The sequence below is a fragment of the Capricornis sumatraensis genome, chromosome 4 (genome assembly GCF_032405125.1).
Source record: "Capricornis sumatraensis isolate serow.1 chromosome 4, serow.2, whole genome shotgun sequence".
NCBI classification, from domain to species: Eukaryota; Metazoa; Chordata; class Mammalia; order Artiodactyla; family Bovidae; genus Capricornis; species Capricornis sumatraensis.
The window spans coordinates 109722762-109750498 of NC_091072.1; the positions used below are offsets into that span (position 1 = coordinate 109722762).

Sequence of the window (27737 nt, forward strand, 5' to 3'; positions counted from 1 at the left end):
TGGGGTTGCTAGGAGTCAGACACGACTGAGCAACTTCACTTTCACTTTTCCCTTGCATGCACTGGAGAAGGAAATGGCAACCCACTTCAGTGTTCTTGCCTGGAGAATCCCAGGGACGGGGGAGCCTGGTGGGCTGCCGTCTATGGGGTCGCACAGAGTCGGACACAACTGAAGTGACTTAGCAGCAGCAGCAGCAGACAGCATATTAAAAAGCAGAGACATTACTTTGTCAACAAAGGTCCATCTTGTCAAGGCTATGGTTTTTCCAGTGGTCGTGTACGGATGTGAGAGCTGGGCTATAAAGAAAGCTGAGCGCCCAGGAATTGATGCTTTTGAACTGTGGTACTGGAGAAGATTCTTGAGAGTGCCTTGGACTGCAAGGATATCCAACCAGTCCATCCTAAAGGAGATCGGTCCTGGGTGTTCATTGGAAGGACTGATGTTGAAGTTGAAATGCCAATACTTTGGCCACCTGATGTGAAGAGCTGACTCATTTGAAAAGACCCTGATACTGGCAAATATTGAGGGCAGGAGGAGAAGGGGACGACAGAGGATGAGATGGTTGGATGGCATCACTGACCCAATGGACATGGGTCTGGATGGACTCCGGAAGTTGGTGATGGACAGGGAGGCCTGGCATGCTGTGGTTCATGGTGTTGCAGAGTCGGAAACGACTGAGCAACTGAACTGACTCTTGTGATCTAAGTCTCTAACAGTGGACTAATCACAGTTTTCTGACATTGTTTTTTCCTGTCCTATACTTCTTTCTAGTCAGTATGCCAGCCAGTGGTCAAGGACTGGTTGTTGTTCGCTCGCTAAGTCATGTCTGACTCTTTGTGACCCCATGAACTATAAGCACATCAGGCTTCCCTGTCTTTCACTATCTCCCAGAGTTTGCTCAAATTCATGTCCATCGAGTAGGTGATATTATCCAACCATCTCATCCTCTGTTGCCCCTCTGTCTCATCCTCTGTCACCAATGACTGGTAATTACCTTGAATGAAATACCAGTTAAGCAAGAACCAGAAAAATGGAACAAATGAAAAAACCTGTTTTTGGAATTGCTCAGTTGGGGAATTGAGATCAATTGTATGCTCAACTAGTCAAAATCCAACCTTTAATCCATTATGTTGTTTGGTAGCAGGAGACAGGCAAATCACTGGCAGATAAGGAATTCCCTTAGAGGGCAGGAAACTGCTGGATATGCCTTGAATATAATTAAATAAAGTTTTCTTGCTTTCCAGTATCCTTTTGTTTATCACTAATAAATCTCTCATCTCAGTGTAAGTAGGCTGAGGTGGTTACTTTTATTCCTGGCAACCACAATCATGGTCACTGCACAGTCTGAGAAAAGGGTATAAATGTCTTTTGAATAGATATATCCAGGACAAATGCCAACTTAGCTGGTTCTGTTTAAAGCCTGCATAACTTGATTTCTTCAGCCAAATCAGTATGCTGCAAACTGTACTCTCCTACTAACATTAAGAATGTGACCAGTTAAATTTAAATTTCAGAAGTCTGTTCTTTACTACAAAGTTGAAAATACAGATTTTTCAGTTTGGGAAAACAGAGAATATAACTCAAAAGGATAATTACTCTGTGTACATTATATATGTCTGTGTTGAGACCACAATGGTATACAGGCAACTACGGGACTATAAACAAGTTGTGATCTGAGAGCCTGGTAAATCCAGTTGTTTAGAACTTGCTACATATTCTTCCATTAAAACATTCATAAATCACAACTAACATTTACTGAACATTTACTGCTTGTTCAGAGCTGTGCTGAGTGCTTACTTAGTCTGAATGAATCTATAAAGGGTGAACTCTTCTATTTCACATTTACGAGGAAACGGATGCACAGATTGATTAGGTAATTAGTTCAGGGTCATACAGCTAGAAAGGAGCAGGACAGAATCTGGACCTCAGCAAATAGACCATTTCTAAAGTCTGCCTTAGACTGAGACTTAACCATCACGAATTTCATCTCTTGCTAGACAGGTTCAGAGGCTATTTATCTTAGAGTAGTAAAAGTAGTAATTACTAGTAATAGTAACCTTAGTTATGGGACATAAATGAAGCCATAGAATAGGATAGGGAGAAACATTTTTCCTTTTTCTTGGTAAGAGAATCTAGGCATTGACTGAAAAAATTTGTAAGGCATGATTTATCTGTTCTGTATTTCTAAAACAGATCAACCTGAAAATTTTCTATTTTCTTTCCTTTGCATCAACCTGTGTGTATGATGACAAAGGTGACAAAGGTACTCTTTCACATATCTTTTTAATTCACTGCATTTTTTAAAACTAATTTTTACAAGCTAGAACTAAGAACTAAGTCTTGGTTATATAAGCCCTATCATCATTTTTAAAAACTTAGATTTTTGAGAAGATTAAATAATCACTAAGAAGTAGCAAACAAATATTATTTATCTGGTAATTATCTGGCATTTTCTTCAGTTTTATAGACTTTCTAAAATTCAGTGATAGTCATTTTTGTAAGAAAATAGCCAGTTTCTCTTCTCCCTTATCAAGTAAACTGTTTTGGTTCAAAGTTACATACTGTTAGTTTCCAAACTGTTATAAACACAAGCTAACTGAGTAACAGTGTATTTTCTGATCAGTATTTATTCCTATATTAACCTCAGTTTTACTCTTTGTTCAGTGCAAACAGATTTAGACTACTTCTTCCTACAGTTACATAAGTTTGTCTCACTACCTAGGGCTAAAAAAAAAAGTTTATGTTTATACTTTAAAAGAGAAAAGAACCGTCTTTACTCAAAGTTCTTGGCTTAGGCTTAATATGTACGTAATATTCTAAATAAAAGCACACTCTTTCCTTGGATGGTGCATTTTCTTCATCTCAGACTTTCCCCTTAAACCAAGGCTCCTTAACTTTTATGTAAACATGATCCTAAAGTGACAGAAGTCCTCTTTAACAAGGTGGTTAATTCCACTTATCATATCTAGCTAAATGTAGTTGCAGCTGGTTTTCTAGTTGTAGTGGTGATAGGTTATAGTGAGTCACCCTACTCCAACCAGTGCCCCTTGTGACCAATGGCATGTACTCATGAGGTAATGGGTCAGAATTCAGGCTCCAGGCTGTGGTTGAGGAGCAGCTTTTCTGTAAGACAATGTTAACTGTTACTGGAATTCTACTCTAAAACTTGGCACCACCTTACAGCTGAATGTTTCTCAACATTTACAGACAATGACGTGCGCTCAAACTTGCTAAGTGAGATACATCAAGAAAGTACTGGAGGTCCTAGGGGTTCGCCCCTTGGTAGTCATCCACTAACTTCTTAAAAGGGTGATACCTAAATGGGATCTTAAAGAATATCAAATCAGCCTGGCCAATAACATGGGGGAAGGAAGTTCCATGGGGAAGAATACAAACTTTCAAAGACACCAGGAAAATGGTACAGTCAGAGAACCATATAAGTAGTCTGCTACAGCTGTAAGAGACAGGGATGCATGGATGATTAGCAAGAGATGAAGCCAGAGTCTTGATGATAAATGCATTTATTTGCAATTCTAAGATGTCAGAGCATATGTTAGGGGCAGCAGAGAGTCACAGGAAGACTTGTATGTATGAACAGATGAACTATATGAAGACATCCACTTAAGTTTTTAGTGACGGACTAAAAGAGAATAGAAAACCAAAAAGGAGCAATTAAAATAAATCAGGTGAGAAATGATGAGGGCTTGAACTAAACAGCAATGGCATGGAGGCACATGGTCAGATATGAGATTAAAAATGAGAAAACCACAGTGACTGACATAGTGAGGGGAAGGGAGGAGGGCAGAATCAAGGGTGACTTTCAAGTCGTCAGTGTGGTTAGCCAGTTGAAGTAAAGGATTATGAAGGAGTTTTAGGCTAGGCAGGGGATGCAATGCAGCCAGGAGGGGGTGGAGGGAATGGAGAAATAGCATATGCTAATGCTAACAGGGCTGCTAGTTTCCCATTTATTACATTTTCTCCAGAGAGAAAAAATTATCATTTTAAAGGTCATTTTAGCTCTTGGTTAGTACAGAAGCTCTACTGTGTATTTCCAGAAGTAAAAAAGGGGTCATGGTCAATGTTAGATATATTCACAACATATATTCCAATGAGTACCAAAATGGATTGGACCCATATGTTCAATTCACATTAAAGTATGCGTCACAATCCATCTGCTTTTAAAGTGTGTCAGAAACAATTTCCAGAACAAATGCCAAATATCCTGGAGATGTTTGGTTCAAATTACCAATCCATACCATTGTACTTGAACTGTTTGCTACTGAAATATATACTAAATGGAGATACGTGCAGGAAATCTGTTCTTCTAGACGTCAAAATATGTTTTTAAATTTCATATTTTGAAACATAAAATGAGAAAAAGATTGCATTTATGAAAGAAAAAATGCATACATTTTCTTGAAGGGCTCAGAGCCAAGAAGAATTCCAAAGTATACTGCTAGTATAGTATGAATGCCTGGAGAGCTAACATAGCTAAATACACTGGGATGAACTAAAACCCCAAAACTGGAAAGACTCTTTACATGTATCTAGATACTTGCACAAGAGAATAGTTCTGAATAATCCATTAAGATATATCTTATCCAGGATGAGCTGTGTAGCCAGGTTTGCCTGGATGGAATAAATAACTGTCAAATTTCTGAGTCACAACTTTTCAGCATTTTAAAAAAAATTTTTTTATAAAACTCACACAAACAATATCTAGTTCCATAATAACCATTACCATAGACTTACTCTATTTATTTTCCCATCTGGCTCAACCTAGGTCATGTAGAGTAAATTTTCTATATACTAAGGTCTTATACATAAAAAACTGCAGAGAGACTGAACAACAACAAATTAAGAAAGAGGATGGGGAGGGATGGAGAGAAAAAATGCCTCACAAAGAAAAGGAACAATGTTTCTTGTGGATACTACTGCTGTGAAACAAAAATGTCATCAATTTCCATCTCTTTTGCATATACAGGTTCATCACCAATTTATTGAAAATACTCCTAAACTGTTTTAAGGCTAGTTTTAGTAGTATAGCATAGATTTTTCACTTTTTAAACATAGCAGACACATTATTTGTGGAGGAGGTTTCCTTGACCATAAAACAATGTATAGGAAAAACATATATAGAGCTTGAAATGTTTTTATGAAGACTGATAAATTCAACACCTTGACAGTAATATCATTATATCAGAAGAACTACTTACTCAAGAAGATCTGGGTCTAGTCCTTCTGATATCATTTTGTTTCTTATTGCCATCACTGGAACACCCTAAACAAAGAACACAAGATAATTCAATTATTAAATATGCCTCCTTCATAAAGACATACAAATAAACCAGTGGAATAGAACTCAAAGCCCAGAAATAAACCCAAGCAACTAATATTGGACAAGAGAGCCAAGAATACTCAGTGGAGAAGAGTCTCTTCAATAAATGGTGCCGGGAAAATTAGATATTCACAGGTAAAAGAATAAAACTTGACCACTATCTTGTACCACCCATAAAAACTAACTTGACATGGGTTAAAGACTTAAATATAAGACCCCAAACCATGAAACTCCCAGAAGAAAACACAGAAAGCTCCTTGACATGGGTCTAGTAATGGTTTTACAGAAATCATACCTAGAGATTAAGAGGCAATGTTAAAAGTAAACAGGTGAGACTACATCAAACTAAAAAGCTACACAGCAGAAGAAAACATCAGCAAAATGAAAAGACAACCTATGAAGTGGGAAAAATATTTGCAAATCATATTTCTAATAAGAGGTTAATATCTAAAATATATAAAGAATTCATAGAACTCAAGAACAACAACAAAAAAAACAATTTAAATAAAAAATGGGCAAAGAACTTGAATAAACATCTTTCCAAAGAAGATATATGAATGATCAGCAAATACATGAAAAGATGCTCAACATCACTAGCCACTAGAGAAATGCAAATTAAAATCACAATGAGATATCACCTCATGCCCGTTAGAATGGCCATGATTAAAAGATAACAAATGCTAGTGTGGATATGGAAAAAAGAAAACCCTGCACACCATTTGTGACACTGTAAACTGGTACAGCCACTGTGGAAAACAGTATAGTATATAATTCTCAAAAAAATTAAAAGGAGAACTACCACATGGTCCAGCAATTCCAGTTCTGACAGCATATCCCAAAACCCCCAAAACACTAACTTGAACTGATGTCTGCATCCTCATGTTCATAGCAGCACTATTTATAATAGCCAAGACATGGAAACAACCAACATGTCTACTGAAGGATGAATGGATCTACACTCAATGGAATACTATTCAGCCATAAAAACCAACAGAATCCTACCATTTGTGACATGGGTGGATTTTGAAAGCATAATGCTAGGTGAAATAAGTCAGACAGAGAAAGACAACTACTGTATGATCTCACTAATATGTGGAATCTAAACACAAAACAAAAAGCCAAACTCCCAGACAAAGAGATCAGACTTGTGGTTCTAGAGACAGAGAGGAGGGGCAGGAGTAATTGGAGGAAGATGGTCAAAAGATACAAACTAGTAAAAGTTATAAATAAATATGGACTAGGGATGTAATGTACAACAGGATGACTACAGATAATACTTGTATATGATATGAAAGTGTTAGTCACTTAGTCGTGTCCGACTCTTTGCAACCCCATGGACTATAGCCCACCAGGCTCCTCTGTCCATGGAATTCTCAAGGCAAGAATACTGTAGTGGGTAGTCATTCCCTTCACCAGGAGATCTTCCCAACCCAGGGACTGAAACCAGGTCTCCTGCACTGCAGGCAGATTCTTTACCATCTGGGCCATCTAACAGTAAATCCTAAGAATTCTCATTACAAGTGAACTTTTTTCGTTTCTTTATATTGCAGCTATATGAGGTTATAGATATTAACTAAACCCATTGTTATAATCATTTCACGACAAAAGTGAACTAAAACATCATACATCTTAAATTTATATAGTGATGTATGTCAATTATTTCTCAATAAAACTGGAAAAATATAGAAGCCAGAAAAAAGGCCTCCTTCTATATGATTCATCATTTTAAATAACTCTTATTTTGCTTTTATATTAATATGTGCACAGCACTTGAATAATCTAATAAGGTATATATTTTAAATGACTTAATGGAATCAGTGCTATCCAATACCACATAAGCCCAAATTAAATCATTTTAATTTATCCATTACTGATTCTGCTGGATAGAAGCCAGATATCATATTCTCACTCTTCTTATATCACCAAAAAAAAGAAAACACTGATAAGTCAAATGATTAAGGCCTTGGCCGGGATGGTGCCATGAACACTTAACAATATGAATAAATGTCTTTTCAAATCAAGATTTCAGGGCCTTCCCCTCTTAAGTATAGCTATGTCAATGTTCCTTTCATAAGCAAACGGTCCAATTTCATTTGGACACATTACGCACAAAGGTCAAACAGAATTCAAGAACTCTTCTGGGATTACATTATATATTGTCTCAATACCAATACAAACACAATGTAATGATAATCCTAGAAGTGTCTAAGTCACAAAAATATTGAGAACATGTGAATTTCAAAGTTCAGGATAAGAACATTAAAACAGAAGAGGATATGTCAGAAATAAATATAAATTTACTTCAAAAGGGGACTGATTTGATATAAACATTTATTGAAAGCTCACTTATACAGCTCTAAGGGGAGCACATGCAATCAAGTCTCTTTGTCAACTCCTCCGCTTTCCCAAAAGATGAGGAAACATTAATCTGATGTGTTAAATTTTAGGACCTGCATTGTATCACCTTCAAAGTAAGTGAGGTCACCAAGCTTTAAAATGTTGTACATATGGTGGGGACCCTTCTCCCTCATATTGCTTCATCCCACAAGGCAGAAAGGGTAAGCTGAGCCAGGGTCCACATGGGAAAATCTCAATCACCTCTCTATGGTGTTGTGTGCTCTTCTCTTTGGCCCTCCCTTGTCACTAGTCAGTTGTGACATTCAGTTTTGAACCTAATGTATAGAAGAGGCCACTCCAGTCCAGTTTCACAGAGCCTTACCCGGAAGTTTCTGGGCACTAACCTAGATAAGGCTCCCCTGCTTTCTTCTGCAGTTGTTCCTTGTATGTTTTCTAGTCTCAGGGATCTTACAGGGTGAATATAAATTTACTGGGGTTAGCAGTAGAATTCTAATATCACAATCCTACACCTCAGTATTTAACACCACAATGGTAGCGTAGTGCTTTATGATGAGAAAATAAAGACACAATCAGCCCCTGCCATCAGAAAGTATAGTCTAATAGATGTGTTAAAAAGATGATCACAATACAGTCATAAAATTGGTAACAGAGATCTGCACAACGGACAAGGTGAGATCCAAGGAAAGGAAGACTGAGTGAGAACCAGCAAAGAATTTGCTGAGGAGAGTCTTAAAGAGGTGACGGGAATTTATTAAAAACAAACAAACAAACACAAAGACTTAGAAATATGCATAAATCTTCAAATAATCTATTATATATAAGCTTGTTTCAAAAATATTTTAAAGAACAAATATAGGTATTTCCCTTCAGAAGGCTGATTTTATTTTACATTTCACCCAATAAATATGTATTGAGATCCAGGCAAGTATATATAAAAATATGAGAGTAAAATGGCTTATAAATTTATATGCAGAGATTTCAAAGTTAATGATCTGTCACCGAAGTGGTACAGTTCAGTTTAGTCGCTCAGTCATGTCTGACTCTTTGCAACTCCATGGACTGCAGGATACCAGGCTTCCCTTTCTGTCACCAACTCCTGGAGTCTACTTAAACTCATGTCCACTGAGTTGGTGATGCCATCCAACCATCTCATCCTCTGTCGTCCCCTTCTCTCCTCCTGCCTTAAATCTTTCCCACCATCAGGGTCTTTTCAAATGAGTCAGTTCTTCACATCAGGTGGCCAAAGTATTGGAGTTTCAGCTTGAGCATCAGTCCTTCCAATGAATATTCAGGACTGATCTTTAGGATGGACTGATTTGATCTCCTTGCAGTCCAAGGGACTCTCAAGTCTTCTCCAATACCACAGTTCAAAAGCATCAATTCTTTGGCACTCAGTTTTCTTTATAGTCCAACTCTCACATCCATACATGACTACAGGAAAAACCATAGCTTTGACTAGACAGACCTTTGTTGGCAAAGTAATGTCTCTGCTTTTGAATATGCTGTTTAGGTAGGTCATAACTTTTCTTCTAAGGAGCAAGTGTCTTTTAATTTCATGGCTGCAGTCACCATCTGCAGTGATTTTGGAGCTCCCCCAAAATAAAAGTCTGTCACTGTTTCCACTGCTTCCCCATCTAGTTGCCATGAAGTGATGGGGCCAGATGCCATGATCTTAGTTTTCTGAATGCTGAGCTTCAAGCCAACTTCTTCACTCTCCTCTTTCACTTTCATCAAGAGGCTCTTTAGTTCTTCTTCACTTTCTGCTGTAAGTGTGGTGTCATCTGCATATCTGAGGTTATTGATATTTCTCCTGGCAATCTTGATTCCAGCTTGTGCTTCATTCAGTCCAGCATTTCTCATGATGTACTCTGCATATAAATTAAATAAGCAGGGTGACAATATACAGCCTTGATGTACTCCTTTCCCAATTTGGAACCAGTCTGTTGTTCCATGTCCAGTTCTAACTGGTGCTTCCTGACCTGCATACAGCTTTCTCAGGAGGCAGGTCAGGTGGTCTGGTATTCCCATCTCTTTCAGAATTTTGAAGTTTGTTCTGATCCACACAGTCAAAGGTTTTGGCATAGTCAATAAAGCAGAAATAGATGTTTTTCTGGAACTTTCTTGCTTTTTGCATGATCCAGCGGATGTTGGCAATTTGATCTCTGCTTCCTCTGCCTTTTCTAATTCAGCCTGACCATCTGGAAGTTAATGGTTCAATACTATTGAAGCCTGGCTTGGAGGATTTTGAGCATTACTTTACCAGCGTGTAAGATGAGTGCAACTGTGTGGTAGTTTGAGCATTCTTTGGCATTGCCTTTCTTTGGAATTGGAATGAAAACTGACCTTTTTCAGTCCTGTGGCCACTGCTGAGTTTTCCAAATTTGCTGGCATATTGAGTGCAGCACTTTCACAGCATCCTCTTTCAGGATTTGAAATAGCTCCACTGGAATTCCATCACCTCCACTAGCTTTGTTCGTAGTGCTGCTTCCTAAGGCCCAATTGACTTCGCATTCCAGGATATCTGGTTCTAGGTGAGTGATCACACCATTGTGGTTATCTGGGTCATGAAGATCTTTTTTGTATAGTTCTTCTGTGTATTCTTGCCATCTCTTCTTAATATCTTTTGCTTCTGTTAGGTCCATACCATTTCTGTCCTTTATTGAGCCCATCTTTGCATGAAATGTTCCCTTGGTATCTCTAATTTTCTTGAAGAGATCTCTCGTCTTTTCATTATAGGGGACTGGAATGCAAAAGTAGAAAGTCAAGAAATACCTGGAGTAACAGGCAAATTTGCCCTTGAAGTACAGAATGAAGCAGGGCAAAGGCTAATAGCGTTTTGCCATGAGAATGCACTGGTCATAGCAAGCTTGTCTTCCAACAACACAAGAGAAGACTGTACACATGGACATCACCAGGTGGTCAATACCCAAATCCGACTGATTATATTCTTTGCAGACAAAGATGGAGAAGCTCTATACAGTCAGGAAAAACAAGACCAGGAGCTGACTGTGGCTCAGATCATGACCCCCTTATTGACAAATTCAGACTTAAATTGAAGAAAGTAGGGAAAACCACTAGATCATTCAGGTATGACCTAAGTCAAATCTCTTACAATTATACAGTGGAAGTGAGAAATAGATTCAAGGGATTAGATCTGATAGACAGAGTGCCTGAAGACTATGGACAGAGGTCTGTGACACTGAATAGAGGTCTTGACACAGTGATCAAGACCATCCCCAAGAAAAAGAAATGCAAAAAGGCAAAATGGTTGTCTGAGGAGGCCTTAACAAATAGTTGTGAAAAGAAGCAAAAGGCAAAGGAGAAAAGTAAAGATATACCATTTGAATATAGAGTTCCAAAGAACAGCAAGGAGAGATAAGAAAGCCTTCCTCAGAGATCAATGCAAAGAAATAGAGGAAAACAACAGAATGGGAAAGAAGTGGGACAAATCTTGCCAAATTAAGTTCAAATTATTTTTAATTGCAATCCTTATTTTTAAAATCAGAAAATGTATTAAAAATTTAATCCTTACTTAAAAAGAAAAAAAGCCCAGAAAAGAGAGCTGTAGCAAGAATCAGAGATGCCTTCTACAACTATAATCTCTTATTTTGGCTATGGAGGAGAAAAAGTTGAGGTCTCTATAGCTTGCTAGGTTAGAGGAGGCTGGGAAAGCAAAGGCTGTCAGATTCACAGGTTACCAGGAAGACTCTCTTGTGGAAGAGGCAAGGCTGCCATTTACAGGCCCATCTACATATTCACCTTCATAACTGCTACGTTTTATAAGTTTGTTATATCTAATCTATTAAGACTCTGATAGCAACAGATACTTTAATACATCCTAAATACTAGATGGATGAAAATAAATAGCATCATTGTAGAATTCTCTTTAATACCATACTTCTCAAAACAATACTGCAATCTTTTAAGGTATTCTGCAAAGTGAAATATGGTAGGTTTAGAAGACAAAGGAGATAGAAGACAAAATTTTGGACCTTTTGCTAGCTTATGAGGTTTAAGGATAAATGAAAGATAGGGAGAAAAAAATGCAATTATTTGCTTTAGGGCATCCAGTGTGAACAGACTCTAACATTTGGAATAAAGTATGCTCAATATTAAAACCTGCACCACTTTAAAAATATATTACCAGGAGCAAAGACTTGAAAGATTTTGAAATAAAATGTACTTAATAATAACTTTTTAATAAAAATTATTTAACAGAGGAGAAAGCTGATCACTTGAAATACAAGTTTGGAAATTTTTAGTTGATAATTTAAATCCCACTCAACTCTTTTGTATAACAGGGAAAGTTAGGAGTTTGAAACATTGCATAAAAAACACTGAAGTGCTCGGGAGAAATGGGAAAAGAGCAGAGTTAAGGTCATACTTTAAAAAAAACTTTCAGTTTTTATTAACTATGGTTTGATGGTATAAGGTCTTTGAAACTCAACTACATGATTTATTTTTTATAATTTAGCATAATCCACAGGATATCATTGGAAAGGTTATATAAATAAGTTATAAAGCCGAGAAAACAGAAGGGAGGAGAAATGAGGATTGAAAAAAAAAGTTTCCTAAAATATAGCAGAGAAAGTGTGTACAGGATTGGAGAGGGAAGGTAGTGGGTGGAAAGGGAGAACTGGGGAACAGGGAAGTTGGTAAAATTAGAAAAGCTTCCTATTTTAACATTAGTTTCATGGAAATGGTTACAGTATAAGAGAAGCCTGAATCTGTAAGCTCTGTATTTTATCCTTAGTTTCTTAAAACTGGTTACATCATGAGAATATAGGTATTATCAAAATTTGGTGCATCTTTAGTCATTTCTGTATATGAATATAAAGAAAAATACATATAACTATCTTACCCTATATTAAAGAGTTTACTATTATCATTACCTTAACACAAATCTGATTAAAGCACAATACAAAAATAATTTGGCCTATGTTCCAAACAATCTATTTCAAAGAGATTTGCTGCTATGTTTCCAGAGATGTTGCTTAGAAAATGTTTTGCTATATTCTTCCTTAGAGGTTAAGAAACAGTCTGGTTTGTTAGACATCAAAAAGAAGCGTCCAATTTCTGATCTCCAAAAGACAAAGCTACTGGTGGTCTAAGGAGGACATGAGAGACCTCAAAACTAAAGTCTACTAAACTGTGGGATTATTTTTGGCAAGTGATAATGGTAGTTTGTCCAACATAAGTAATGAAGAAGAGAGAAGGCAGCCATAAGCCTGATGTTCCAAAAAATCATGTCTGTATTTGCGTCACTGGAGAAAGTGTGTAAAGAAGCCACACTAATGAAATTATGATGGCAATACTAATAGTTAAACACTACTTTCTTATATCACAAAAACTGTTGGGAGGCCTATAGGACTGCCAGTATTTACATCTATTTATTATTATGTTAATGAAAACCAAGATACTAAATTCCTTTATAAATCCTGTTGAAATTCTCCTACAGTGTAAGATTAGAAGAGGGAGGGGGAAAAATAACCCTCTTACTCAATCTAACAGAAATAAATGACTTTCCTTTTTAAAAATAATAAGACACATATTTCCAAGTTTTTTCCTCTCAGTTTATGAGCTTGTATATTAAAGATGGAAAATATGTTATCTCCTATTTAGGTAAACAATAAGGATCTATGGAATTGATAGGTAGATGGTACTTTTTGTTTTTGGAAGGAAGAGAGAGTGAGTAGGAATTAAAAAAAATGCTATGGGTTAGAAAAAGGCAGCCAGTCCTCCAATCAGGCTGTGTTTACTTAAATTTTAATTTAGGTAAATGGACTCAACCATTCCTTTGCCTTGTGATTTGCAATAGTGCTGTATTTAAAATATCTATATTCCATTATATGCAATATAAGGTATTACATTTAGAATAAACATTTTAGGTGAAATAGTCTATATAATAGATAATAAATGTTTACTGAACAAATAACATAAAAACAATTACATGCTCAATTATCTCCTTGTGAAAGCTTTCCATGAAGAGATATAAAATTTATTTAAATAAATCTCTTATCTTAATCACTGTAAAATGGATGATGGCTATCTAAAAAAAAGCAAGCTTCATTTCTAATAATGTACAGATTTAGAAAATGCTATGACGCTGATATTAACTCTCATACTGCTGCCACCAAGGGTCATTAATTTGAACCTAAAAATGTGGTCAAAAAAGAGGCTCACAAATCTTGCTAAGCTGCTAAGTCACTTCAGTCGTGTCCGACTCTGTGTGACCCCATAGATGGCAGCCCACCAGGCTCCCTGTCCCTGGGATTCTCCAGGCAAGAACACCAGAGTGGGTTGCCATTTCCTTCTCCACAAATCTTGACTAGCACTAAATACAGTGGTTTCTATGGAGCTAAAAGTAATTTCTTTTTCAGTGATTATTTCAAGTGATTATTATCCCAGTGAGAAAGTGTTTCTCACTGACTGCCCATCAGATATCTTTAAAGATGTAAGAACAAATCATATGATAAAATGGACAAAACTGACACCGGCCATGATGACCAAGGCCCAGGCAGTTATTATTACTTCATTCATGCTAGCAGTTCCATCTATAGCTTTTAGACCTTAACCTAAATGCCTATCAAGAAAAACCCTTAAAGAAATTATTTCAAAAACTGAGGGATCTATTATGATGAGATAATTTGCAATACAGCTGTATCAATTTCCTCATGTGTTGATTTTTCCCCAGGATATTCCTTTAATATGTTAACTATTAGGTGTAATGACCAAAAAAGCACATGATGTTTTCTTTGTACTCAGGTAATTGTTGATTTCACAGTACTCTGTGGAAGACTCATTTTCCCCCCTTCATTATAATGCAATGATAATATCTATAATTTGAAGTCTTGCTTTGTTAGGTCAGTTAATGCTATAACTCCATTATAAACGTCAGCTACACTACAATCTCTAATTTCACTCAAATGGTATTTGTTCTCTGAAATATGTATTAATAGCATTTTCTAAATTTAATTATACTTTTGCTTTCTAGCAATTAAAACCATCAAAAGAACTTAGCAAATTATTCTGGAATTTGTTGCTTAAAAGTGTAATAAATTCAGATGGACTCCTGTTCAGTTTTTGAAAACTTATTATTATATATGCCCATTAAAAAGGACTCAGTGAAATATCTGCAAATATGGTTAAAAAAGCTATACACATAACCAGAATTCTTAGTAGTTAATTATAAGGATATTCTACTGATCAAAATCACAGAATATTTACTTTTGAATAGTCTGATAGTGGTAATGTGTTTGAATTAGTGTTTCAGGAGTCTTTCATTCAATGGTCCTAGTGATGCATTCAAAGAAAGATGACAAAGATGAGGCATTCTATGAGGGTTCAGAACCACAATGAAGGGGACTGAATCAACTGGTCATCAGCAGATGGTCTAACCAACCAACTGAATCAAAGTCATTCGTGAACTTGGACTAGAAAAAGAACAAGAAGAGATAAGTTAGGATGCTGTCTTATGAAAAACTTTGGTAAAATATATGTACATCTGGAATTTTTTTTAAAAATTGCAGTATTAAGATAAATACAAAAGAGGTAGATATCTTCAGGTAAAGGAAAAGATAACTTTCACTTTTTTTCCCAATAAAATTAAGTATTTTAAAATCTACTTTATTTCCCTTTAAAACATACAGTTAAACATATTAGCATTTTCTCCAAAGTGTAGCATAATACTTACCAAAAAATTAACTCACAAATGATGTTATCAATTCAAGACAAATTATCTTCTATACTAGGACTGACCACTTCCTTGTGAATGCCTATGCTGAGATCCTTGTTAGAGTATGGTACTGAAAGTGGCCTTCCTGGGACTTCCCTGGTGGTCCAGTGGCTAAGACTCCATTTCCCAGTGCAGTGGGCCTGGGTTTGATCCCTGATCAGGGAACTAGATCCCACAGGTCGCAAATAAAGATCCCATATAGGATGACAAAGATGCAACACAGCCAGTAAATAAACTTTAAAACTTTAAAAAAAAAAAATGCTTTCCTCAAGGTGATGGTCTCTAAAACCTCTATGATACTTTATCCCACCTGAGGTGAGCCCATTTAGTTATTAAAGCTCATTTGCTTCTCTGGTCTTTACTTTTTCTCCCATTAATCTACACATCTTAGACAACTTCTTTATAGTTAAGGTGAAAATCGCAATATTTCTAAAAAGAGTAAGCAACTACTTGATTTACTTAACTATTATTTCCTCCTTACCAATCTGTTAAACTTTTATGTGAGGGCCCTTACTTCTGTCATAGGTGGTCAGCAGGAAAAAACATAGATGGGGAAATCAGTTGGGTAACTAAAAAATTACCCAAATTATAGTTGGTTTCAGAGTAAAAGAACCATAGCACACATTTCAGCAAGCATTAAAAACTGTCATTCTTAGTAAATCTTCAAAAACTTCCTTATGAACTTTAATAGTGGTGTACTGTTCTTTCTGTCACAACTTCTATCATAAGAGTTAAGGAGTTATTTACATTAGTTGGAATGAAAGATATGAAGTCAAAAGATTAAAATATTTTTCTGCTAAATCCCCTGGTCTTTATTGTTTCCCATTTATATATCACTTAAAAAAAATCCCTAAAAATTTTTTTAAAGGAAATTCCTACTAAATTTAAAACTACCTTAAGCCTATCCACTAAAAATTATCTCCCCTTTATTAGATTGCTTACTTCTACTTCTTTTTCTTTCTTTTGTGCACTATTATGGTGTTATAATGAATGTAATGCAGATGAAGTAAAGTTTATTGGTGCTTAGCAAAATAAATAAACTGAAACAAGGAATTAAATCTGAAAGAACTGTTTCAGATAAGCTGTCCCACACATTACCTGAATTATTTTACTTATGAGACTGAAGATACAAAATATGATGTAGAGAATAAATTCTTGCAGAAATATAATCTTTTCATATCTACTCTTAAGAAAAACTGATGTGACAAATTCAGAATCCTATATTTATTATCTTATCAATTATTTTTAAAAGAAGATTATTTTGTGTTCCCAATTCTCTTATGTGGCACTTATTCCTCCTTTAAAAAGTTTTTATTTACATTAATTCAAATTATCTGATACATCACTAAACAACAAAGAGTTCATACAGTAGCCAAATAACCCTCTACAACTCAGGAATCTGTGTAGATCAGCTTGTTGATGTGTGCATCAAATATGACTAAGAATTCTAAACTCTCCTGAAGTATACAGTTCAAAACATGTATACATTTCTAGAGATTATAAACACCATAAATAAAAATAGTTATGGTTAAACAACTAGTTCCCATAAACAAATTATTGAAATCAATACTTTCATGGCAACTGAAGGCTACACAAGGATAGCTATAATGAAAAAATATGGAAGCATTAACATTCTGAGCTGTATGGTTATGGGCAAAAGTGGTATTAGTGAAGATTATATGAGGAACAGATAAGCATCAAGGCAGGTGAATCACCAAATGGATACTGACAACCATTCAACTTAGTAGTCTCTGCCCACTACACGCATTCCCTTCAGTGTTGTAAGGAAAACAAGAAATCAGGAAAACAGATACAGAAGGAAAAGCAAAAAATTTCGAACATGAATTTAGCAGTACTATTGTTTACTGCTCTAACAAAAACATGTAAGAAAAATAAAATAGCAAGGAATAAACATAAGAGCAAATACATCACAAAAGCAAAATTTCTTAACTTTACATGTGTTCATGGCAAGACTGGTTCTGACCTTCCAAACTTTCAATTTCAAGACAACATGGGAAGGATTCAAAAGACAGCTAAAATATTGAAAAATCATAATCTGGAAAACTGGCATGATAATTCTTTACATGTGGTTTCCTTAGAGGCTGGTTCACTGACTTTAGCAGAGAATAAGTAATTTCAGTAGTGCTTTTTTTTTTCTTTGCCAAGTACAACGAAAAGTACCTGTTTCTAGGTTTTCTAATTACTCAGGTCATGGCAAAGCATGGGTTGTTACCTCAGGGGCTCTCCATTGGCAGCTAATTGTCACATTAGCTTAGGAAAAATCTTTATCCAATCTTTCGTTTGGTGAAAGACAGAATGTAGAGGAAACAGGATAACTGTGGTCACTGAGTTCCACTGTGTGTGCTCAGTGCTCAGTTGTGTCCGAATCTTTGCCTATATACCCTATGGACTACAGTCCATCTGGCTCCTCTGTCCGTGTGATTTCCCAGGCAAGAATACTGGAGTGGGGTGCCATTTCCTTCTCCAGGGGATCTTCCTGACCCAGGGATCGAACTGTCTCCTGCACTGGCAGGTGGATTCTTTACCACTGCACCACCTAGAAAGCCCTGAGTTCCACTTAATGTCAACTCAAAGTAACTACTCATGTGGTTTATCATTCTGCTAAGCTTTGCTTCTTTCTTTCAAATGGAAAGAAAGTTATAGTCAAATGGAAATGTAACTGGGAAGGAAAAATATTTTCCCTTTTCCATTTTCAAAGTTGGCTAAATTACACAATTAAACAGACAAATATGTTCACTTTTATCTTTTCTTTATCTACATTCATATGTGTGGGTAATCAGTCACTGTCCATGCCAGCTTTTACCTTCAATGAATAGTGTGATACTAAAACACCAGAGAAAACTGCCCCTAAACCTTTATGTAATGAAAAAATATTGACCTTGGTACTGATCAGTAAACTTTAGCTATTATAAAGGAAACAAAACACATATTAAAATACCTACACAATTAAAAATTTTTTAAAAGTGACATAGAGTTGTTAAAACTACATCTGCAATAGTGCTTTTCATACCTTTGACTACATATGAACCAGCAGCTCCTCCTTTTGACTATATTGTTAATCAGTGATGAGAAACCTATCCTGGAACTCTCTACACCATGATAAGTCACATGGAGGTCATATCACAAAGGAGGTTTTAAAGCCCTGAACCACTCTTAAAAACCTAGAAAGTATTCTACTTTATGCTTGATTAGTTTCCCCAGGTCCAAGGTGTATAATTTCTTGATGCACATTTTAAGAATCAGCTGGAGATGCTTTCCTTAGGTAATGGAAGTCACATTTCCCCAGGCCAACATCCAGGCTGGCAACAGATGCATCAGAACCATCAGAACCAAGGAGATTATTCAATTCACATTTAAATCCAGCCAAAGAAAACAGAGCTTAAAACAAAAAAACAAAAAACTAAGTGTCCGAAGAGACTGTTTTGGCAAATATGGTTTCAAAAAATACAAGTCATTAGCTTCTTAATGTGGAAGTCGGATTTTCCCAATGAACAATTTATTACTGGCAAAGTATTCACCAAGCTCTGCCAGTAAAAAAGGGGGAAATTGTTGGAAAAGTGATCTAGGCACACAATTCCAGTTAAGTTATAAATGCAATATGTAATTTAGTAAAGACTTGTGCTGCACTATTATGACAACAAATGTTAAATCAGAATCAATTATCTGCCACATTTGGAACACAACAGTATTACTCACTGAAAAATCTTGTGCAAAACTTGCTTTAAAAGGAAAAAAAAAATCAGAAAAAGCCAGCAGGTGTTCCAGGAACATTCGTTAATAATGAGATCCAATTTGGAGATCAATTAATGGGTCAAAAATCTAGAAAGAATTTTAGATATCGTTTTATGAATGAAGGGACTGAGATCTTAAGAGGCAATATGGTCAGAATATGGTCACATGGGATTGAGTGACAAAGCTAAGAAAGTATACCATGATGCATCCAGAAGTACAGGGTAAAGATCTGGGTGTCCTCGGAGGCACCTGAATGGTCTCAGAGGTAAGGGGTTCCTGGAACTGTAGTCATTCTTGCATCTCACAGAAGGTACTAATCCAGGGGTGAAAGAAAAAACAAATGAGACTGAAAACCAAGGTACTGTTTATTTCCCTGTGCATTGGTACTTGTGATTTTTAAAAGACTTTGTTGGCTTCTGTTTAAAGCAGTTTATATCAATTAAGCCGTTTTAATTACCTCATCTCTAAAGTGGATTTACAGGGATGTGACAAGAGAAGCAAGGCCAATTTTAATATAAAAGTAGCATACTCCAGGAGATATCTAGGACGCGGGAAGAGGAAGTTTTCAGGGTAGCTTACAAAGAAAGCTAGAAAAGATTGTAGTCCATCCTGATACCCAGAAAGCCTGAATTTTTTTTTTTAAGTTTGTGTTTGTAAGTTATAGGATTTTCTGTGTCTTCCAAGTGATCACTACATTGGAAGTCAGAAAATTCAAACTTCTATACAAATGGAGAAGCTAAAAGAGCTTGAGAAACACACTCACTGTCTTCTGAGAGAGAATGGCATGGTTCTAAGTAATAATTCAGGAAGGAAGGAAAAGCAAGGATTACAAGAGGGTTGAGGGCCTAGTAAGCATTAAGATTTTGGAAAAAGATGAGAAACAGCATATGCGGGATTACAGGTATAAGATACTGCTTATGTACAATGGAGATAAGACAATCTCTTCAACAAGTGGTGCTGGGAAAACTGGTCAACCACTTGTAAAAGAATGAAACGAGAACACTTTCTAACACCATACACAAAAATAAACTCAATAAAGATCTAAACATAAGACCAGAAACTATAAAACTCCTTGAGGAAAACAGGCAAAACACTCTTCGACATAAATCACAGCAGGATTCTCTATGACTCACCTCCCAGAGTAATGGAAATAAAAGCAAAAATAAACAAGTGAGACCTAATTAAACTTAAAAAGCTTTTGTACAACAAAGAAAACTATAAGAAAGGTGTAAAGACAGCCTTCAGAATGGGAGAAAATAACAGCAAACGAAGCAACTGACAAAGAATTAATCTCAAAATTACACAAGCAGCTCATGCAGCTCAATTCCAGAAAAATAAACAACCCAGTCAAAAAATGGGCCAAAGAACTAAACAGATATTCCTCCAAAGAAGACATACAGATGGCTAACAAACACATGAAAAGATGTTCAACATCACTCATTATCAGAGAAATGCAAATTAAAACCACAGTGAGCTATCATCTCACTCTGGTCAGAATGTCTGTGATCAAAAAGGCTACAAACAATAAATGCTGGAGAGGGTGCAGAGAAAAGGGAACCCTCTTACACTGTTGGTGGGAATGCAAACTAGTATAGCCACTATGGAGAACAGTGTGGAGATTCCTTAAAAAACTGGAAATAGAACTGCCATATGACCCAGCAATCCCACTGCTGGGCCTACACACCAAGGAAACCAGAATTGAAAGAGACACGTGTATCCCAATGTTCATCGCAGCATTGTTTACAATAGCCAGGATGTGGAAGCAACCTAGATGTCCATCAGCAGATGAATGGATAAGAAAGCTGTGTGTACATATACACAATGGAATATTACTCAACTATTAAAAAGGATGCATTTGAATCAGTTCTAATGAGGTGGATGAAACTGGAGCCTGTTATACAGAGTGAAGTAAGTCAGAAAGAAAAACACCAATATAGTATATTAATGCATATATATGGAATTTAGAAAGATGGTGACGATGACCCTATATGCGAGACAGCAAAAGAGACACAGATGTCAAGAATAGACTGTTGGACTCTGTGGGAGAAGGCAAGAGTGGGATGATTTGAGAGAATAGCACTGAAACATGTATATTACCACATGTGAAACAGATCACCAGTCCAGGTTCGATCCATGAGACAGGGCATTCAGGGTTGGCGCACTGGGAAGACCCTGAGGGATGGGATGGGGGTGGATGTGGGAGGGAGGTTTAGGACGGGGGACACATGTATATCCATGGCTGATTCATGTGAATGTATGGCGAAAACCACTACGTATTGTAAAGTAATTAGCCTCCAATTAAAATAAATTAATTCACAAAAAAATGGCACTGGTTATGGAGCAGCAACTCAAATTTTAAATGACAAAAATATAAAGACAATTAAAAACGAGAGAAATCATATTACTGCCCTCATATCAGTGTCCTGCAGCACTGTTAACTCCCTTTTGAGTACAGAATGATTATTTTGGGGATCTTAGGAGTAGATTTATTTTTACTGTTGGTATATAGAGATTTCTTTCAGAAAGACAGGTTTTCTGCAGACCATGCTCTCTTTCCTATTTTTGTACAAACAATTCCTTAAATTCTAGAACGCAGGCTTCTAAAATTCAGCTTTGATAACATGTAGTAATGTTTATGGTGAGTGACAAACTACTTAAGATCATAGTGAAGTTGCTCAGTCGTGTCTGACTCTTTGCAACCCCATGGACTATAGCCTACCAGGCTCCTCCCTCCATGGGATTCTCCAGGCAAGAGTACTGGAGTGGGTTGCCATTTCCTTCTCACTTAAGATCATAACAATAAGACAAAGTAAAACTCATTTGATGAATTATGCTGATATGGTCTTTCTCTATGTTAATAACTAAATTTTTAATAAGTGGGTAGGCAAGAAAATCTTACTCTCAGAAATTGAGAAAAAAAATGGGCATTTTAATGAAAATCTACAACCTTGTTGGGAAAGTGAATCATTTTCTAGTATTGATAAGATAATTTCTAATAAAGCTACCCTCTAGAATTAGCTGGGGTTAGGCTCTGACATCAAATTTATTTTTCTTTCTTATATTCCTTGCTCTCAGTCACTGTCAAGGAACTGAATCATCTTGGAAGAATAAACAACTGTTTAGAATAGGAAGGTAATTTACTATCCTGGAGTACAGAGATACAAAGCTATCTAGATTATTCGCATGCTAATGACAGAAACTGAAGGATTCAATGCCACAGATTGCAAAGGGTCTCTAATGACTCTTCTCCACTTGCGTGAGGTGTTTTCTAAAGGAGGGTGGTATTGTACTTTAAAGCTATAGTTTTGTAAAGACAATGATAAAGGAACCACAACTAGCTATGCACATGTTGCTGAATCATATTTTAGGGGATGACTTATGACACTGGAATGATTATACTCCTGGAAAAGTGTTAAGTAATTTAGAAGAACCAAAATTGTGCTTAGCAAGACCCACAGGTATGATCAAGGGGCTTTAAACTGAAATCAAAGGATAAGAAAACTCCTCAACTAAAACTCTGAGACTATGAACAATCAAAACATCATAGGAGAGAAAAATAAAGTAGAAGAAGTATCAAGTTAAAAGATATAAACAAATAGAAAACAAATCCAACCACCTAAAAAAAAGTGTGTGTATTTGTACATAGCAAACTTGAAATTTCAAAGTAAGTAAATTTCAGGGACTAACATTAGTGGGAAGGAATTCATGAATGGCAACTGACATTTGAAAGGAGTATGTTACAATGTTATATAATGGAAAAGCAGAAGATACCTTTAAACCAAAATACCTTTAAACCAATTCATATAAACTACATGGAGATTCTTGAACATGGGATAAAGGAATCATCAAGCTAAGTTAAAATAAGGTAAAGGCTGTATTACCAGAGGGGACATACTTTTTGGTTGCCTGATCAGATGGAGGATTTAGGTCAAGTTTTCCTGAAACAGGTTGCAAACAAACACAAGGATAAGATACAACCATGATGGGGAGGTGACATTAGCTCTTTATATGTACTGGCAGCTTTAATTTCAGTCAAATCAGAGCATCTGACAGACTCCTAAGTTACCCTGTTGAAAACTGCTGCTGCTGCTGCTAAGTCACTTCAGTCGTGTCCGACTCTGTGTGACCCCATAGACGGCAGCCCTCTAGGCTCCTCTGTCCCTGAGATTCTCCAGGCAAGAATACTGGAGTGGGTTGCTATTTCCTTCTCCAATGCATGAAAGTGAAAAGTGAAAGTGAAGATGCTCAGTCATGCCCGACTCTCAGCGACCCCATGGACTGCAGCCCACCAGGGTCCTCTGTCCATGGGATTTGCCAGGCAAGAGTACTGGAGTGGGGTGCCATTGCCTTCTCCTGCATCCTTCAACAAAGGAAGCAATGAGAGGAACTGATTTAATGATTTCATACTTAAGTTTAAACAAAAAGCCAGAACTGAATGATGATGCAGAAGTGACAAGAAGTCTAGAGTGACCATGCCAATGGAAGACAATTCTGGGCTCTGTCAAACAAGCTGCCACATCTGCAGTTGGATGTTTTGAAGGTCACTCATGATATTCTTAGGAGACAGGAAAAATAGTGGATTTATAGATAGCTTAGTAACTCATCTGAAGAGTAACGATCAGCAAGTTCACATCAACCTTGAGGGTCTATCTTTGGTTTGGGTCTATAAAATATTTTAAATCAATAACTTGAAAAAATAGGACATTTATACACTTCCAGCAGATACAAACTGGGAAAGAGTTAATATGCAGGATAAAATAGTACATTCAACAAATATTGGGACTTCCCTGGTGGTCCAGTGGTTAAGACTCCACACTTCCACTTCAGGAGGTGGTGGCTTGATCCCTGACTAGGGTAGTATGATCCCACATGCCACTCAGTGTGGTCAAACAAAAACAAAAAAGAACAACAACAAAAAAACAGATATTGATTGAGCAACCTTATAAGCAAGGTGTTAAAGTGAATATAAAGATTGGTCAAGGCATAGGTCTTTTGCTCATGATTTTCTTTTCAACACAGTAGATAAATATTTTTAAATTATCAAGGAACAAGATATGAAGTGATAAAAAAATAACAGATAAAGTGGTTGAACAGATAAATGAAGGGAGACATCACCTCTGGCTTTATATGTCAGTGGGTTCAGGATCCTAGGTAATTTAGTCAAAGTGTTCATAGGAATGGGTCAGATGAGTAGCATTTGGACAGGTAGTGATCAAGAGGAGGATCGAGACCCAGAGGTGGAAAAGCATGGAGCTTATATTGAGGAAGTTTTGTGGTTTTCTCTGAAGAATGAAATGTAGGACAGGGAGCAATAGGATACAAAAGTTGGGTAATAAGGTTCTGGGATACAGGTTGGCACACTGAACTAAAAACAATAAAATTAAATTTAACTTGGATGAACTTATAATTTCAAAGCAAAGATGTTGGTCCCTGCTTTCTTCTTGAAAATTATTACCCCCAAATACTAAGGCAAAAAAGAAATAACATGAACTCCAATTTTAATGACTAAGAGGCATCCATGAACCACAATAAATGGAAATTAAAAGCAGATAAAAGAATGATGACTTAGCAGAGCAAAGGAAGGCCAAGTCCATGTGCCTGAAGAGGAGGATACCACAAAGAAGCAGCACTTCCAGAACCCTGGAAATGTTTAGGAATTAGAAACACCCGTACCAAAGGCAGGAGGAGGCAGAGGACTAAAATCAAGAATGTTGGGTTAAAAACAGCAAAAACACTGAGGCAGAAGAAATTAAACTCCTGCTCATGGCCACACCAAACAAAAAGGATGCGCTTGAGCTAAGAGCCAGGTACCACTATAGAATAAGATAGTTTAAAAAACTACAGTTTTAAAAAATAGTTTAAAAAATAAGGAAATATTTTTAAAAATAAGAAAAACAACAATTTATTGCTTCTTAAATGTTTTTAGATAAAAATTACTTGAATGATGTTATAAAACAGTGTAAAATATTTGTAAACAGTTCTTAATCAGAAGAGCATTTTCCAAAACACATATGCTCTGGCTCCAAGTCCCAACTGCAGAGATTCTCGTTTAATGGGTGGGAACTAGCAACCTGTATCCAGAAAGTTTCTTACTCTGAAGATCACTGAGCTAGTGTAAAAAAAGTAATCTATCACCAAAACCTATCAAAGGTTAAACTGGCATTTCATTTTCGTTCATAGGTGTATCCTATGTGCCTGGTATGGTTCTAGGATCTGGGAATGCTAAAGTAAACAAAAAATTCCCCACCCTTGTGGAGTTTATATTCTAGAAGCAGGAGAGACACCAATAATGTATGTAAAATATGTAGTATTTTGCACATAATTGAATGGTCATATGAAGAAAAATACAGTTGGGAAGGAGTCAAGGGAGTGGGACCAGAAAGAAGGTAATATTGCTGCAAATATTTGAAGTAATAAAAGGAAAAAATGTTAAAGATATTCGGGAAAAGTGTTTCAGGGAGAGAGAACAGATGCAATGGCCCTGAGTTAGGCAACTGTCCATCGATTTATTTAAGGAACACCACGGAGGCCTATAGAGCTGGAGCACAGAGAGTGAAGATAAAGAGATTAAAAAGGTAATAAGGGAGCTGAATTGTGTAAGATCTAACAGGCCTGTGAAGGACTTTGACTGTTATTCCTAGTGAGATGATAGCTATATGATTAGAAGAATGAATATGTAAAGAATCCATTTACAGATATACATACAAACATATATGTTATATATGAGATTCTGAAAAGCAGTGAAAGTTGTCTAAGTAATTAATAACAAAATAAAAATGTCAAGTGGTATCTGGAAACCTTAGCTGGCTAAATAAATCTAGGCAATACTTAATATGGTACTTTAGAACAAGTGTTTAATAAATATTTGTGGAATAAATGGACAATGAATTTACACTGAAAAAGGGGATTGAGAGTTTTTCAAGTTCTTGTAAAATTTGAGGCAATGTATTAAGAATATAACAGTTACCCTAAGATAGGGTCTTTCATTAAATATTTCAAGGTAGTCTTACAGATACAAAGCAGATTTTACTATTTCCTAATTATATCAGTTAGGCAAGAAGAGACTAAATAAAAAGCCTTTCAGAGTTACTCTAAAACTTTTGAGTTTTCTTTTGTTTGAAAGAGTCAGAGACATAGTTTTTAACAGTTCATATTTTAAGCTTAGCTTAAGCTTTCATCGGTTCTAGTTTTAAAAATTCATTCATCATGATTCACACTCAAACTAGTGCCATTTTATCTTTATTAGTTTAAAAAATTTATATATTTTCACTCCAAAGTCTGTCTTTCTCTCCTCAAAGCCTAAAACCCAGAGTTTTGACTGCCAATGAAGAATTTTGAAAGTGACAAAGCCATTTCTTCTGATAGTTAGAAAAAGTGAATGTACTTTCTTTTCTCCATTGTCACCACTGTAGCTTCTCAATAAGCCAATCTACTCTTTCTAGTTGTCAGATAGTCTTTGTTTTTAAATTATTTTGGTGATAATGCCAAGGTCAGCAAAACTGTTCTTATTTAATGTTAGTATACTTCTTGTGCCTGATAATAAAATTTTACAAAAGCATTAATTTTTTGATCAACTGAAAAAGGACAGTTAGCTCCTTCCACTGCTGTAATAGGACTTTCTACAGGAATTAAAAGAAACTAACTTCTGCTGTTACAAAACAGCAAATATTGTGTTATATTTTTTTATGTCATACCATGTAATGATGATTTCTTAGAAAAATTACCCATTCTCAAGTCATAATATTAAAAGCATTGCTTTATATGCCAAGTAACTTATGCTCTTTTCTGTGAACCAAACTATTGATAGGTGAAATTCAGAATAAAAATACACAAAAAACCCATGTGTTAGAATATAGGAAATTAAGCTGTGTGATGTACTAAGTGAATAATTCACTTTGATTCTTCTGATATACATTCAAAATTTGCAAAGATTATGAAAGGCAAAAAGTTTACATAAATCTATATCAAACTATACTAATTTGAAGTGTGAGATCAGTTTTCATTAGAAAGATTTGACTTTTGCTTACTCTTTATCAGGGCATTCATTAAACATAGGAAAGAAGTAAGAGGATAGAAAACTTGGTCACTTGGTTTAGCAGTTTTCTCAGATTGAAAAAATAACAATGAAACCTCCAGGGTTAAGAATTTCAAAGGAGGCTGCAAGACAGAGAAGATAGACCAAATCAGCTTACCACTTGAACCATTTTGAGATATCTGGCATATCTTGGATCCTTGGCTACAGTTAAGATATTTTCTGGTGTTACTTCACTTTCCTGTGGTCCAGAGTCTTGTAAACTGTTCTGCTGTAGAGAGCATGGTGTATAAATCTTTAGACAATTCACAAAAGGGGTCCATCATGTTACTTAAAAGGGATGTTTCTTTTTATTATTCTAAAGCAAACAATATCAGAAAAAATCATATTCTAAATTTAAATACCAATAATTTAATTACAGGATATATGTTTCCAAATATTTACAAATATTCAAATAAGATTGCAGAGGAAGTTACATGTAATGTCAACACTATATTGTTCCCACAAAAGTGCAAACATAT

General features: G+C 36.0%; 1 protein-coding gene across 2 annotated transcripts in view; it reads right to left on the reverse strand.

The window, feature by feature from the left end:
• The window catches only part of WASHC3 (WASH complex subunit 3), a 55177-nt gene that overhangs the window by 16402 nt on the left and 11038 nt on the right, over positions 1–27737 (reverse strand). Inside the window, exons 5-6 of one of the 2 annotated variants that reach the window (XM_068971800.1) lie at positions 27377–27484; positions 5217–5281 (exon numbers count right to left, since the gene is read on the reverse strand). In XM_068971800.1, the coding sequence (XP_068827901.1) occupies positions 5217–5281; positions 27377–27484 (173 nt within the window). Of the gene's footprint in view, positions 1–5216; positions 5282–27376; positions 27488–27737 lie in introns of both variants that reach the window. The other variant, XM_068971798.1, reaches the window with a different exon arrangement.